This window comes from Triturus cristatus, chromosome 7 (assembly GCF_964204655.1).
Source record: "Triturus cristatus chromosome 7, aTriCri1.1, whole genome shotgun sequence".
NCBI classification, from domain to species: domain Eukaryota; kingdom Metazoa; phylum Chordata; class Amphibia; order Caudata; family Salamandridae; genus Triturus; species Triturus cristatus.
The window spans coordinates 55,190,450-55,207,402 of NC_140590.1; the positions used below are offsets into that span (position 1 = coordinate 55,190,450).

Below are 16,953 nucleotides of genomic sequence, written 5' to 3' on the forward strand. Positions count from 1 at the left end.
CCTCGTGGGTTTAGTTCACTCCGGCACCGGCCAGGCTTGGCTGGTGCAGAGTGGGCTGGGATCGCGGTTCCGGGCTGCTGCCAGGGGTGAAAGGTAGATTTTGAGTATAGCCTCTACTCATGGGAGTCCCAGGGAATCAGAGTTCAAAGGTAGCCAGGTCCTCCGGGGTTTCTGGGGATTCTGAGGTTGCTGGCCACAAGAGATGCCGCGCAGGAGCAGGTTCGAGGGCCGACAGGCCGGTAGGGCTGGGGCCAAAGCAGTTGGTGTCTTCCTCTTTTTAGCAGCTGCAGGGCAGGTCTTTGTTCTTCTTGCTCTTCTTGTAGTTTCGAATCTGGGATCTAGGGAAGGAAGGTTCAGGGTGCCCCTAAATACTAGATTTAGGGGCGTTACAGGTAGGTGAAGGGCAGGGGCCAATGGGTCCCTGTCCTGGGGTGGGTACACCCCCTATCCTGCCCCTCTCCTGTGGGAGGGGGGCAGGAGCCTAGTCCTGATTGGGCAGGGCTTCCCATCTTCAAGATGGCGAGAGCCCGGAGATGTGCTTCACCTCGCCTCCCCCACCTGAGGGGTGGGGTTGGCAGGCTGGCACATCCCCTGTCCTTATTTGGGGTTTCCGGCCAAGCTTCCCGCCAGAGTGGGGGGTTGCAGTGGCCTGGGGAAGCTCACAGTGGCGGAATGCCTTTGAAGCTTCCCCCTGCCCATCCTGGGGGAGGAGATTTAGCACCTCGCCCAGGATGTGCATTGTTGCAGGCCCAGGAGAGCAGGGACTCTCCTACCCAGGGGTCCAGCAACATGTCTGCTGTGTGGCAGCCTAGGCAGCCTCAGAACAGACGTGGATTGTAGGTTTAGGATTCAGGGGGCCTCTCTAAGATGCCCTCTGTGGTGCTTTGTACATTAAATCACACACTGGCATCAGTGTGGATTTAATGTGCTGAGCAGTTTGATACCAAACTTCTCAGTCTTCAGGGCTGCCATTATGGTGCTGTGGAGTTCATGTTTGACCAGCTCCCAGCCCCATATTCTCTTAGCTGGCAGCACTGCACTTACAGGACCCAGGAATGGACCTGGGTACTGTAGGGGCACAGGGCTCCTGCCTCTGTGTCCACACCACTGGCAAAGGCCACCCAGCTAGAGGGGTAGCTGATGTATGCCAGGGCAGTGTAGGTTGTGGGCATGGCACACAGGGATGTGTGCCATGTCGACTCTCTGTTTTGTCTTGTATCCAGACACTCAGCCTGCAAGAGCAGTGTGTGTGTGTGTTAGGGTACAGGGCCTCTAAGGGTGGCACAATGAGTGCTGCAGCCCTTAGAGGCCTTCCCTGGTCACAAGGACCTGGGTTCCTAGGGTACCATTTACCAGGGGCTGACATGTGGCCAGGGTTTGCCAATTTGGGTTTTGGCAGTTAGGCAGTTTTTAGGGAAGGAACACAGGCCCTGGGCACCTGATTGGCAGGAGCCCAGGGCACAACAAGGAGAATTGCATCAGCTATTAGGCAAAAAAAAGGGAAGGGGGGGTTACTGCAACAGAAACCCACTTTCTTACACAAGCCCCCCAGCCCAAAGGTCAGGAGACTTCTGCCAATGCTGGGAGAGTCTACCTAGTCTTTCAGGCGAGGAAAAGTTGGGGAAGTGGTTTGAAAGTTGCAGGGCCTACTCTGCCTTCTATCCTTCTGTCCAGGCTAGTCCCTTTGGGGAGCTGGCCGGTCTTATCAGTTTCAGGACCTAACTCCCAAGGCTCCTCTACTTGTCTTTTAGTATCCTTGTCCCCTCTTTATATTTTGGGTTCAGAGGTGCATACCTCTGCAATTTCTAACTTAGCCAGGGCTAGGCCCAGCTTACCCACAGAGGTTACCCACAGCTTGAGCAACCCCACCATGACCAATAAGCTCAGGGGGCCTGACTTGCTATTTGGCAGGGGGTTAGGCCACCATGCCAAGGATAGGGCTGCCATGAAGGCTAACACCCAGCAGAGGCTGCTGACAGCTGTCAGTGTCCAGAACCACACCTTTAGCTCCTGACTGGTAAATGAGGAAGCTATCTTATAGGTCTCCTTGAGTCCTGGTTGTGAGTCTGTTGGAGGATGTGGGGTCACTACTCTTTGTAGGGAACACCCCTTCTCCCCCCTTTGTTCTGCCATCTGAGGAGCCACTAACTCAGGCTGGACAGTTGCCTGACTAGTCAGGCCTTGTTGTTGGTTAGAGGGGGCTGTACCAGGGCCATTGTTGGGGTTTTCCCTTACTGGGATAGACTCTCCCTGGCTCTCTGGAACTGTGGCTAACAGTTGCCCACCTTTCCTACCCTGTTTCTTCTCACTCTTTTGGGACTCAGCTGCACTGACTGCAGGTTGAGCCCCCACAGGTTCTTTGGGCGAGGCCTGGCATTGGGCCAGCACCTCTCTTTGGCTCAGTTCCACATCTAAGTGGTCATTCCCCAAGAGACAATCTAGGGGAGGTTTTTACTGACTATCACTTTTCTCCATCTAAGGGACCCAGCTGTGGCTAGGGGCACTATAGCCACAGGCCTAACAGTGACTCCCCCTGGGACAGTCCTTACCCTTCTTGTTTCCCCTGGGATATACTGGTGTGGGAATACCAACCTGTCATGTACCACAGTGTGACTGGCACAGGTATCTCTCAGGGCAGTGGCTGGGATTCCATTCACCAGTAGGTGGTGGAAGTGTCTACTCCCCTCTGGGATCTCCAGCTTACTTCTTGGGCCCATTCCCCAGTTGAAAGCTAGGAGGACTTCCTCATCTGAGGACCCTCCCTCCCAAGCTACACTGGCAACCCCTGGGGCTACACTAGTCACCCCTGGAGCTGTACTAGGGATCTTGTTTTTAGGACAGCTAGAGTCCTGGGTGTGGTGTCCAGACTTCTGACAGTTGAAACACCATATTCTGTTGGGATCCCAACTCTTACCTTGGTACCCTGGTTTAGTTTGTGAGGTGTCTTTGGGCCCACCCTCCTGGTCAGGTTTTTGGGGGGCTACCTGGGACTCCTTACTTTTACCCACAAGGGGTTCACTCTCTTTCTTCTGGGGAGGCTTTGGGACCCCTTTGTTTTGGTCACTCCCAGTGGACGTCCTAGTCACCCTAGTCCTGACCCAGTGGTCTGCCTTTTTTCCCAATTCCTGGAGCGAAATTAGACCCAGGTCTACCAAATGCTGATGCAACTTTTCATTTGTGCAGTTACTTAAAATATGTTCCTTCATGAATAAATCGTACAATCCAGTAAAATCCTGCACACCATGTCCAGCTAGCCAACCATCCAGTGTCTTTACTGAGAAGTCTACAAAGTCAATCCAGGACTGGGTCTGGGTTTTGTGAGCCCCCCCTGAATCCAATTCTATACTCCTCAGTGGTGAATTCAAATCCCTCAATCAGAGCCCTCCTCATGAGGTCATAGGATCCTGTCTCTGGCCCAGAGAGGGTCAGAAGCCTGTCTCTGCAGTTACCAGAGAACAGTTCCCACAGGAGTGCCCCCCAGAGAGGTTTCTTTACTCTTCTTATTTCACAAGCCCTCTCAAAGGCTGTGAACCATTTGGTGATGTCATCACCTTCCTCAAACTTGGGGACAATCCCTTTGGGGATTTTAGGTTCAGAAGTTTCCTCCCTATCCTTGTTTTTATTATTGCTGCCACCATTGATGGGTGCTAACCCCATCGCTCTTCTTTCTTTTTCTAGAGCCAGGAACCTGGACTCTAGCTCTACTCTTTTGGCCAGCCTTGCTAAAAGGCTGTCCTCTTCACTGGTGGGTCCCCCAGTGTTCTCTCTGGTACCAGAGCCACCTGTGTAGTCTCTAGGTGCCCAGATGCTAATTCTTGGATTGGAGGGTATGGGTGCCCTCTCCTCCCTAGGGAATAGTATGGGGGGGGTTATTGTCAACCTCCCCTGCTTCCCCTTCCTCATCTGACTGGTCATCACCATGTTCAGATGGGTGGTCCTTCGCATACTCAGCAAAGAGCTCCTGGAGCCTTAGTTTGGTTGGATGCAGACCCATTGGTAAATTTTTAAGTTTGCATAAGGACCTCAATTCCTTGAAAGACAAGTGTAAGTAAGGTGTGAGGTCGAGCTCCTCCACCAGGTCCATGTTATTATTGTCACTAACAGCTGGGTTTGTTTGAGACATTCTAACCTGGCCGTTCTAATCCTCTACCCTGACTATAGTGACTTATTTTTCTAAAATTCTAATGGGACTTAAGCAAGGCCCTAGCAAGACTTTTAGTAATTTTGGAAAAGACCAATCAGAATTCTAAAGGCAATTTTTAAGAGTTCTGTCGTGTGATCAGATGGTAACCAAGTAGTCCAACAAATGCAAGTTTGTATCCCACCGCTGATCCACCAATGTGAGAAAGTGGCTCTGTATATACTGTTCCCTAATAGGTACAGGGTGTACAGAGTCCACAGTCCCCCAGGGTTTGACAGAGGTTAAAGTTAGATATAACCTTACTCTCTAAAGTGGTAGCTTGGTCGAGCAGTAAGGCAGTACCAGAGGACAGTGTAAAGCATTTGTTGTACACACTCAATCAGCAAATAGTTCCACACACTCAATAACTGAACTCTAGGCCAATAGTTTATATATAAAAAAAATTATATGTTTGTTTTATTTTAGAACCAACACTTGGATTTAAAATGTACTTTCTCAGCATGAGATGTTTCATATAAATACTTTTGCAATATGCAATTGGTTTTTGTGAACAGTTACAAGTGGTTGCAATGGCAACTCTATTTTAAACACAACAATGCATTGAGCTCAATGATAAATTCAAGTTATTTGTAACAGATTACTTTTTAGATTACTTTTGAAATTCCAGGACTGGATCCTAGATTCAGTCCTGGGTCAGTATTCAGAATCAAGTGATGAAAGTCGACTTAAGTACTGTAATGATTTTTAAACAATATTTAGCTATTTTAAAAGTTGACACTTAGAAAATATTTCAGAGAAAACAGTCAATGATTCCCTATGGAAGAAAATGCAGGTTACAGGTACAGTATGTTCTCGTTACTTTTGTAATCCAGTACTGGGTGCCTAGACTCAGTACTGGGACCTTTATCCAAAACAGGTAAGCAATTACGTTTTCAGATATCATACGATTTTTGAAGAATATTTAAAGATTGCAGAAATCGACACTTAGAAGTTTCACAGAAAAACAGTCAATGGTTTCCTATGGAAGAAAATCGAGTTAAGGGTAAGTACAGTTGTGGGTATTTTTCAGAGTCAGTGCTGGGCACCAAGATCCAGCACCGGGAGCTCACCTAAGTGCAGGTGAGTAAATTCGTTTTTGTCACTCGGCTGATTTTTGGTGAATATTTGAAGATTTGAAAAGTCCACACTTAGAAGAAATTTCAGGAAAAAGCCAGTCAATGTTACCCTATGAGGAAAATAGAGTTTGCGGTTTAAGGGTAAGTACTCGACTGGCAGAGTTGAGGTTCTGGGCACAGACTCAGGGGTCTCCCAGGGTCAGGTAGGTACAGTTGGTTCACCCTCAGCGACTCTAGGGCGGCCGGGTGCAGAGAGAGTTAGTCCCAATGTTATCCTATGAGGGATAGGGGGGGCCCTGTTTGGTGGCTGCTGTCTGGCAAGCCACGCGGCTGTGGGAGCTGGGCTCCTGGTCACTTACTCAGGGCAAGTGGGGAAGTAGGTAGGTTTAGAGTTTTCACTGCCAGGGCTCAATGGATTTCAATGGGAAATCTCCGGTTTGGAAAAAGACTGCAAGCTCGGGGACGAGGACTCTTCAGGTGCCACCACCACTTCCGAGAGGTAAGTTGGGTAGTTGGAGGTTAGGTACGTACCCCGGGATTGGACACAGAGGGCCGTGGGGCGCTGGGTGCAGGGGTGCCTTTTGGTGTCGGAAAATCTTACCCTCTGTTGATCGCGGTTGGGGTGGCCCACTGTTCTGAGGCTGCAGGCTTCTTCAGGATTGTCGAGGGGGGTCCTTGGGTGCCGGACTCGGGGTCACAGTCGCCGTGGGGTCGTCCTCGTGAGTTTAGTTCACTCCGGCACCGGCCAGGCTTGGCTGGTGCAGAGTGGGCTGGGATCGCGGTTCCGGGCTGCTGCCAGGGGTGAAAGGTAGATTTTGAGTATAGCCTCTACTCATGGGAGTCCCAGGGAATCAGAGTTCAAAGGTAGCCAGGTCCTCCGGGGTTTCTGGGGTTTCTGGCCACAAGAGATGCCGCGCAGGAGCAGGTTCGAGGGTCGACAGGCCGGTAGGGCTGGGGCCAAAGCAGTTGGTGTCTTCCTCTTTTTAGCAGCTGCAGGGCAGGTCTTTGTTCTTCTTGCTCTTCTTGTAGTTTCCAATCTGGGATCTAGGGAAGGAAGGTTCAGGGTGCCCCTAAATACTAGATTTAGGGGCGTTACAGGTAGGTGAAGGGCAGGGGCCAATGGGTCCCTGTCCTAGGGTGGGTACACCCCCTATCCCGCCCCTCTCCTGTGGGAGGGGGGCAGGAGCCTAGTCCTGATTGGGCAGGGCTTCCCATCTTCAAGATGGCGAGAGCCCGGAGATGTGCTTCACCTCGCCTCCCCCACCTGAGGGGTGGGGTTGGCAGGCTGGCACATCCCCTGTCCTTATTTGGGGTTTCCGGCCAAGCTTCCCGCCAGAGTGGGGGGTTGCAGTGGCCTGGGGAAGCTCACAGTGGCGGAATGCCTTTGAAGCTTCCCCCTGCCCATCCTGGGGGAGGAGATTTAGCACCTCGCCCAGGATGTGCATTGTTGCAGGCCCAGGAGAGCAGGGACTCTCCTACCCAGGGGTCCAGCAACATGTCTGCTGTGTGGCAGCCTAGGCAGCCTCAGAACAGACGTGGATTGTAGGTTTAGGATTCAGGGGGCCTCTCTAAGATGCCCTCTGTGGTGCTTTGTACATTAAATCACACACTGGCATCAGTGTGGATTTAATGTGCGGAGCAGTTTGATACCAAACTTCTCAGTCTTCAGGGCTGCCATTATGGTGCTGTGGAGTTCGTGTTTGACCAGCTCCCAGCCCCATATTCTCTTAGCTGGCAGCACTGCACTTACAGGACCCAGGAATGGACCTGGGTACTGTAGGGGCACAGGGCTCCTGCCTCTGTGTCCACACCACTGGCATAGGGCACCCAGCTAGAGGGGTAGCTGATGTATGCCAGGGCAGTGTAGGTTGTCTTGTATCCAGACACTCAGCCTGCAAGAGCAGTGTGTGTGTGTGTGTTAGGGTACAGGGCCTCTAAGGGTGGCACAATGAGTGCTGCAGCCCTTAGAGGCCTTCCCTGGTCAAAAGGCCCTGGGTACCTAGGGTACCATTTACCAGGGGCTGACATGTGGCCAGTGTTTGCCAATTTGGGTTTTGGCTGTTAGGCAGTTTTTTTTAGGGAAGGAACAAAGGCCCTGGGCACCTGGTTGGCAGGAGCCCATGGCACAACAAGGAAAAGTGCATCAGCTATTAGGCAAAAAGGGGGGCGGGGGGGTTACTGCAACAGAAACCCACTTTCTTACAGCCTTTACTTGCTTAACCATTCTGTGCCTCTGACTGCCTTTAGAATCCAGGTCAGGGTTGGGATAAAAGTTGTGCTCTTGTGCATTCACTCTAGACCCCCTTTAATTTTTTCACACTTATTCTGCTAAATTGGCAGTGTTTAAATATGTCTAAACATATTTAAACAGTACAGTGTTGTTACCCCTTTTTTAAATCGAGCCTGAAACAGCGCGCATGCGCTGCCCTGGCCATCTGCTGTAGTGGAGTAGGGAATAGAGGCCCCGCCCACACTCCGCCTATATTTGTCATCGGCTTGTGTCATTGCCCGTCCTCAATGCTGGCTTCTGATTCGTAAATAGGCTTGTTAGTCTCTCCTTAGTACCACCTCCTCTTCATTTGTAACCTCCCATGGCGACTGGCCCCTTAACTTCGGTTATTACATGGTACGTGTTATTAAGACTGTGAGCATTATTTTCTTTATCCAGTTTTCTTACTGCAGGCATGATGTGCTTTGGTGCCTTCTTTATATTGTTGTTGTGCCTTCTTTCCCCCCTGCCTTTGTCCGTGCCTTCTTCACACCCACGCCCTCCCTCCCTCCATCCATCCCTCCCTCCCGTTGTCCGTGGGTTTGCCTGCATAAAAGACTCTTTTGGGAATAACAGACACTAAGTTGTATTTCCTCCAAGTTCAAAGTGTCCGCGCGGACTAGATATTAAACACTGCCTTCCTGTAACTGGTGGAATATTTCCATTTCCAAAAGGCTAAGCATGCCCTCGGAAGACCGTCTCGTGTGGGAAATGGAAACTGGCTCACTCTGGATAATGTAAGTCACCGGATGGAACAGTAAAAAATAAATTGAAAAAGTCTTGTTTTAATGCTCGTCACCACTTCGGTATGTACAAACTCAGCAATTTGCTACAATCAATTTCTTAAAACTCACTCCACCGCCATCAAAGTCAAAGCGCTCTTCCAATATGGCCGACTAACACTATAATCCAGATGGTCTTCTACGATACTTGCTACTGTAGTCCTACTTCTGAGGTACTGTTTATAATAGTGTTTTCGATCCTTTAGCGATTCCCACCGAGTCCCGCCACAAATGCCGCTACCGCTTAGCTTGAGTTCTTACCACAGAAGGCATATAGTACGGTTGCCGAGGTTCAGCTTTCCGGTTAACGTTTTTTTTCTGTTTTACAGAATATTATAGAGCGAACTTGACCCAAAGGTATTGGGGCGCTTTACATGATCACCAGTTACGTTACACAAGGACACATTCATTAGGTCGAGCCTGAGCCAACTCGCATGAGCTGCTCTGATGATCTGCTGTAGTGGAGTAGGGAATACAAGCCCTACCCACTCTCCACCCATATTTGCCATTGGCTTGTGTCATTGTCATTCCCCACACTCCTGCCCTCCAGTTGTCCGTGATGCCTACCATTTGCAATAGGTCTCGCATTTACACGAGTTTGAGCTAAAGGAATTGTAAATTACAAGGTCTTTTATTTAGGTTTTGGTTTTTAAAACATAAATAAAATGCATTGTTATTTGCAATGCCAATAGCTCAAACTTGCGTAAATGCGAGACCTATTGTATTGCAAATGCTTGTTACACATACTCAAAACAAAGCATGATGCTTCTCTTGGCTAAAGGCTGGCGCCCCCCCGAGATCACTTAGGGCCCCTTGGCCCACCCCCCAGTTTGAAGACCTCTGCTCTGGACAGTCACACAAAGGGAGCCGAGGTGTGCCTTGCATTTCCTGATGGGCCATCACCAGGCTGATGGGCCATCCTGAGCTAGAGTGGTGGGAGTGGACGTCATTGACACCTGAATAGGGCTGTGCCTGTACTCACATAAAGCTGTCTCCACCATCCTGTGGTGCGCCAGGTCAGGGAAATGCAGGGTCTTGTGTACTACAAAGACTTTCCTCTGAAGCTTGCCTACTTCAAAGGCAGAAAGGGGTATAAGTATTGAACCTCTGGCACTCTTAAAAGAGAATGCTTCTGGACCATAGGACAGTCTACCCGGGAGAAGAGCTGGATGATGTAGGAGGAACTGCCACTCAGCCTGTTGCTTTGTTGTGTTGGCCTGCTGCTTCGGACCTGGGAGTGAAAGGGACTGGATTTGCTCTCTACATCCTGCTTCCAAGGTTCTCCAAGGGCTTGTGCGTGCGTGCCTGCCCCCTGTTAAGAAGTCTCAGGGCCATCAAAGACTTCATCTACCACTTCCTGGGCTCTTCTGCTGAGAGCCCAGACTTGCCAAGTGGTGCCAAATCCAGTTCCCGTGCACTTGGAAGCAGAATCAGAAGAGAAAATCCACGTTATCAACTTTCAGCGCTCCTTTTCTCAATGGGGCACCACCGTGCGGCTAAAGAATAGAAGCAGCACCTGCTTTGCGGCTGAAAAAACACTGCAGCCCAAGTCCTAAGCACTTTCCGACCAATGTCTGTGGCACCAGCTCCGACTCAGCCCCTGCTTCACCGCTGAAGAATCTACGCATCACCTGCTCGCAGCTGTGAAATCGACACAGCGCCTTCTTCGCCGCCGCCAAGTCAACACGGCGCATCTGGATCTTTAACGCATCATCCATGGGCGCCGATTTCTTCATCAACGTTGACCAGCAGTAAGGCACTGAGACCAAGTGTCCGAAGATTGATGTATCACCACCCCTTCCAGTAAGGAACCAGTGCATCACTGCCCCTGCGTAGCAGAAAGGAACCGACGCATCACCTCCCCTGAGATTAAGGAATCGATGCATCGCTTTGCTTTACCGGCACCTCACCTCCCCTGCACCGGTTTCATCTTTGAATTTTGACGCATCTAAGGTATTTTATCCTCAAAGTAAAACGTCCATTAATTTCTATGGATTGAACTTATTTAACATTTGAAGTGATATCTTTACTTGTGTACATTGGGGTTTTGTCGTTTTGGTCTTGTTCTATTAAGATACATATTGTCTATTTTTCTAAACTGGTGTGGACTCATTGTGTAGTGTTTTCACTGTGTTACTGTGTGTGTATGTACAAATGCTTTACACACTGCCTCTAAGATAAACCTGACTGCTCGTGCCAAACTACCAAGGGAGCGAGCAGGGGCTATATTAGCTGTGTGATTCCCTTACTCTGACTAAAGTGAGGGTTCCTACTTGGACAAGTCGCAAACCACTGCCAACTAGAAACCCCATTTCTAACAGTATTGAATAATGCTTAGTAAAAGTGTGGACTGATATCAATGTAGTGGCCCTGCAAATGTCTGGACTAAGGAGTCATCATATGAGCCTCAGTATCCGTTTTCCCCCTATTTTATGTCAAACCATTACACACAATTGTAGTGGTATGTTTGCTCAGTAAGAGGAGATCATACAAGAGACTATTCACTAAGAAATGATTTTTTTAAAGGAAGACAGATCTGCATGAAAAGCTACACACTTTACAAAGTGTTATTTGTCCTTGTGTATATCCCTGATTTATGGTCTCTAAAGACTTTCAAGGTATGTAGTGATCCTTCCCTTGAGGGACAAAGGATAAGAAACAAACTTGCTAATGAGATTGTCTGTTTAATGAGGACGTGTGAAATCATTTCTGAAAAAAAAGATTAAATCTGTACCAAAACATTCTTATGGGGGAATAATGTCTAACATTCTTCATTGTACGGAACTAGAATCTCACCCAACCTCCTAGCTGAAGTCAGGATAAGATCTGAAGCTATGACTTACGCAGTGGCTCAAAAGAGGGATCCATCATCATTGAAAGCACAACAATCAATTTCCATGGGAATTAACTATCTGAATGAGGCATAAACCTTCCTAAATCCTGCTACTAAATCTCCAATCACAACGAATGTGAAAAATGAGGATTGCGTAGGACATACACAGAAAGTAAAATGAGCAAATATAATTTAACTGTAATGAGCTGTTAGCTAGATTTCGCCAAGAAGAGAAGCGGTCATTGTTTCATATTGACAAGTTTATGGCTCCCTTGCTTCTGTGGAAACCAAGTGAAGCACATCTTTTACTTGAATGAGTACAAGGAGGTAGTGGGCAGATGTTTTACTTCCTTCAGAATGGTCATACAGTTGTGTGGAAGATTTAAGTGGCCATACTATGCAAAGTTGTATCATGATGACTGTCACAAACTATACTGCATATAGATGTCATCCAAAGGAATGACACTTGTCAAAGAAGGCACAGGAGAGAAAAAACACCTAAAAACAACTAAAATCTCAAACCAGCTCTATCTTAGGAAAAAAAAAAAAAACAAGCTCAACGCCCTATTATGTTGAGAAAGAGCAATCAATTCAACAAAAATAACGGTTTTCTATCAACGATAGCCTTTGTAACAAGCATTTGCAATGCAAAAGGTCTAGCATTATTAAAGTTTGAGCTATTGGCATTGCTAAAATAATGCAAAACCAATAGCTCAAACTTCAGTAAAGTGAGACCTATTGCATTGCAAATGCTTTTGAGACTGTTGCCTTGTCTTGCGGAGAGGGTGAGGGAGAGAGAGGAAGCATGAGAGGGAGAGAGGGAGAGAGGGAGAGAGGGAGAGAGGGAGAGAGGGAGAGAGGGAGAGGGGGAGAGAGGGAGAGGGGGAGAGAGGGAGAGGGGGAGAGGGGGGGAGAGGGGGGGAGAGGGGGGGAGAGGGGGGGAGAGGGGGGGAGAGGGGGGGAGAGGGGGGGAGAGGGGGGGAGAGGGGGGGAGAGGGAGAGGGAGAGGGAGAGGGAGAGGGAGAGAAAGCATGAGAGGGAGGGGGAGAGAGAAAGGAAGAGGGATAGAGGGCAAGAGAGAGGGAGAGGTAGAGGGGAGGGTGAGGTAGAGGGGAGGGTGAGGGAAAGAGGGAGGGGGACAAAGAGAAGTTGGGAGGGGTGAGAGCGGGAGAGGTAGCGAGAGAGAGGAAGAGGGGAAACAGAGAGAGAGAGAGAGAGAGAGAGAGAGAGAGAAAGCGAGGGAGGGAGGGGGCAGGAAGAGCATGAAAAAAGAGAAACAGGGAGAGACTTTCACTTAAAAAGAAAATCACAAATAGTTCACTGGCCGCAAGCTCAGAAAAGAAGCAAAGGTCTATTTGGACAGCATCAGAATGCACATGATGAGGGCAGTGAGTGGAACATCCATTCGTGTGCACTGTAAGAAGCTGGCAATGATGGCATGGTGAGCTGGCACTGGTGGTCAGGATCGCACACATCTCGGGCATACCCGAACCCCAAGAGCTCAAGCCTGCAGGCGATCTGAAGCCTTACTGAAACTTTCAGCTATTGGCATTGCTAATAATAATGCAACGCCAAGAGCTCAAACTTCGCGTAATGCGAGACACTTTTCTGGCTGGGACGTATTACTAGAAAACATCAGCGCGAATGTATCAGCTCCAGGTTAATATTAATTAACAGAATGTCCTTTGGCAGCAAAACACTTGTCTTCCTTACAGCACTAGACATTTCACTCAGCATGTATGAGATTAATTAAGGTGACCACCATGAACACATTACTTGCCACCATCTTTGTAATAGGTGTACTGCAAAAGTTGAGCTTTCAATTACAAAAAAGTGTGCCGCTGTGGTATATTACTTTTTTTTAGACTGTAAAACATCCACTGTTTTCAATGTTTCAGTGCACACAAACATCACGCAGCTGCCATAGCCTCACAGTTCTAGTCGACAAGGCTGAAGGGCCCAGTGCACGAGACACGTACGTCAGTACTTGTTCATAGATCACAGCAGCCCGCTGCTTCTTCTCTCAGTAGGGCCCAGAGCGCGTGAGAGGCTGTCCTTCGGAAAACGCTATCCGAGCCATGCTTGCGTCGCAGCAGGAATTTTGCGAGACAGGCCTTCAACTGCTCGTCGCAGACGTGAGCGCCTCACAGGTCCACTGCCTCCTGCTTCTGGCGCTACTTGAGCGGCATTGATTGCGAGAGACGCCGCAATCTAAAAATAACTCCAGAGCTCCCCGAGAAAAGCCCGCAGTCGAGCGCGGGGTGTAAATACAGCGGCTCGGGAGGGGGCCAGGGCAGGCGGAAGCCAATCACAGCCGCTGCTCCCGTCTCTCGCTGCGGCAGCGAGGAAGCGGGCGCACTGAAGAAATACAGACAATAAAACACAAGGGGTTGTAAAAGAAACATTAGAAACCGGCTTAGACAGTGGGCTGAGGAGTGTGGCTGTAGTTAAGAACATCTGAACGGATAAAATGGAGACTAGGGACAGAGATTAAAAAAAAAAAAACGACAGATTTTTAAAAAAAAGCGATCGCGAAAGTGAAAGCGATCGCTTTTGTAAAACATAGAAGCCCGCGAGTGGTGCGCGCGCCACAAAAGCCATGTGGTTTCAATTATCGCGCCCGTGTCTGGGCACGATAATTGAAAACACATGTCAGCAATGCGCGTAATAGACACCAGTAGGCCATGGGCGGAGATATGCGCCCACCTTTGGCCTATTGCGTGCTGTCTTAGTAACAAACACACACGCCAAGGCCAATAGCTGGACAGAAAAGTAAAAAACACGCACGAGCGTGTAAGATTCCAGGCTCTGTTTCGGAACTCAGGACAAAAGGACTCTCGCTGCGCACTGCAACGCTAGGCGCGAGACCTAAAAATGGTCAGGATTCTTCCTCTGCATGCAGAAACATCAATCTGCCCAACAGATTCCCTGCTATGCGCGATGGAACATGGCAGTTTTCAGCCTCTTTCAGGTACAACGCCATCTTGCATTTTTATGTATCTGTAAAATACACTTCCAAGCCGGCGATGTCAAACGTACCTTATTATGGTCACTCTAGCTTCACTAGATTATGATTAAACAAAAGACAAAAACTTTGTTCCTCATACGCATGTTTTCTTATTAAATTATTTTGAAAATTGAATATGGAAGCATTTATGTATGATCCAGGATAGTGCATTTCTGACTGTCCAACCATTTATGAATATCAGAACTAACACTGTGATGAGATTTCCAACTGACCACGCTGAACGCTTTCACGAACTGACCTGAAATCTTCAAGCTGTCGGGTAACCTCAGGAAACAGGTGAGCCTGGATCTCCTGCATGCACTTCATTAGCATGACTTCCGAAATCATGTCCGCCCGACTCCGATCTATAGCAGAGAAACACAAGATAGATATCATTATCTCTTAGCCACAATAAACCACAGCTCAACTGCAAGAGGCCACCCCCTTCAGCCGCAAGAGGCCCCCCCTCAGCCACAAGACGCCACCCCATTCAGCCGCAAGAGGCCACCCCAATTCAGCCGCAAGAGGCCACCCCAATTCAGCCGCAAGAGGCCACCCCAATTCAGCCGCAAGAGGCCACCCCCTTCAGCCGCAAGAGGCCACCCCCTTCAGCCGCAAGAGGCCACCCCCTTCAGCCGCAAGAGGCCACCCCCTTCAGCCGCAAGAGGCCACCCCCTTCAGCCGCAAGAGGCCACCCCCTTCAGCCGCAAGAGGCCACCCCCTTCAGCCGCAAGAGGCCACCCCCTTCAGCCGCAAGAGGCCACCCCCTTCAGCCGCAAGAGGCCACCCCCTTCAGCCGCAAGAGGCCACCCCCTTCAGCCGCAAGAGGCCACCCCCTTCAGCCGCAAGAGGCCACCCCCTTCAGCCGCAAGAGGCCACCCCCTTCAGCCGCAAGAGGCCACCCCCTTCAGCCGCAAGAGGCCACCCCCTTCAGCCGCAAGAGGCCACCCCCTTCAGCCGCAAGAGGCCACCCCCTTCAGCCGCAAGAGGCCACCCCCTTCAGCCGCAAGAGGCCACCCCCTTCAGCCGCAAGAGGCCACCCCCTTCAGCCGCAAGAGGCCACCCCCTTCAGCCGCAAGAGGCCACCCCCTTCAGCCGCAAGAGGCCACCCCCTTCAGCCGCAAGAGGCCACCCCCTTCAGCCGCAAGAGGCCACCCCCTTCAGCCGCAAGAGGCCACCCCCTTCAGCCGCAAGAGGCCACCCCCTTCAGCCGCAAGAGGCCACCCCCTTCAGCCGCAAGAGGCCACCCCCTTCAGCCGCAAGAGGCCACCCCCTTCAGCCGCAAGAGGCCACCCCCTTCAGCCGCAAGAGGCCACCCCCTTCAGCCGCAAGAGGCCACCCCCTTCAGCCGCAAGAGGCCACCCCCTTCAGCCGCAAGAGGCCACCCCCTTCAGCCGCAAGAGGCCACCCCCTTCAGCCGCAAGAGGCCACCCCCTTCAGCCGCAAGAGGCCACCCCCTTCAGCCGCAAGAGGCCACCCCCTTCAGCCGCAAGAGGCCACCCCCTTCAGCCGCAAGAGGCCACCCCCTTCAGCCGCAAGAGGCCACCCCCTTCAGCCGCAAGAGGCCACCCCCTTCAGCCGCAAGAGGCCACCCCCTTCAGCCGCAAGAGGCCACCCCCTTCAGCCGCAAGAGGCCACCCCCTTCAGCCGCAAGAGGCCACCCCCTTCAGCCGCAAGAGGCCACCCCCTTCAGCAGCAAGAGGCCACCCCCTTCAGCCGCAAGAGGCCACCCCCTTCAGCCGCAAGAGGCCACCCCTTCAGCCGCAAGAGATCACTGCTCAGCCACAGGAGACCAAGAATTGGTTTTAGCACAGGTTCCTAAACAATCAGTCTACCATAACCTAATCACTCACGACTTCCAATGTACACAGGTGGTTAAGAGGGAAATCCACAGATAGGCTAACATGCTAAAGCTTGTTTGGTCCTTCTGCTTTAAACCACAGTACAGGTTGTGAAAACCAGAAAAGGGCACAGACAGAGTTAACAATGGTAAGTTGCAGAAGGCTGCATAAGATTGTGCTGGAGGGTGCAAGAATATTGCATGTGCAATGCCCCCATATGGGCACAGGTAAATGTTCCTACCATTAAACATCAGAAGGCTGGCTCAGCAATGCCACAAACGGCCATGCACATCACCACTAAACACAAGAATACTGGACATGCAAATCCCACCAAGGACAAGTAAAGGTTCTTACTACTAAAGGCCAGAAGGGAGCAGAAGTAATAGTTTCACACCATTACACACCAGAATCGTGGACGTGCACAGTCCCCAACGGGCATGAATAACAGGTTCACACCACTAAACACCAAAAGCCTGGATCAACAATGCCACAAAGAAGCAGAAGTAACAGGTTCACATCACTACACACAAGAATACTAGATGTACAAAGCCCCAAGAAGCCAAGACTAGAGATCTGCATTACTAGACACTAGAAGGCTGGATCAGCATTGTTACTAAGAGGGACATTAAAACCATTAAACACAAGAGTTTGCAACGCCCTGAGATACAAATTCCTACTACTAAGCACTTGAAGGATGGGTCAGCATGGCCACTAAAGAGCACAAGCAACAGGTTCACACTACTAAACAGAAGAATACAGGATGTGCAACTTTCCCAGAGGGCAGGAATACAGGCTTGCATCACTCAACATCAGAAGGCTGGATCAGCCATGCCTCAAAGGGGTATATGTAACAGGCAAACCATTACACACAATAATTGTGGACATGCATAGGCCTTAGCAGGCATGAACACATATTCTTACCACTAAAGACCAGAACACTGGATCAGCAATGCCACAAAGGGGCA

At 50.2% G+C, this 16,953-nt stretch overlaps 1 protein-coding gene across 7 annotated transcripts in view; it reads right to left on the reverse strand.

Annotated features, from left to right (window-relative positions):
* The window catches only part of ARHGEF1 (Rho guanine nucleotide exchange factor 1), an 891,302-nt gene that overhangs the window by 480,613 nt on the left and 393,736 nt on the right, over window positions 1-16,953 (reverse strand). For all 7 annotated transcript variants that reach the window (XM_085615602.1, XM_085615600.1, XM_085615604.1 and 4 more), the window contains exon 7: window positions 14,407-14,512. In XM_085615602.1, the coding sequence (XP_085471728.1) occupies window positions 14,407-14,512 (106 nt within the window). The remainder of the gene's footprint in view (window positions 1-14,406; window positions 14,513-16,953) is intronic.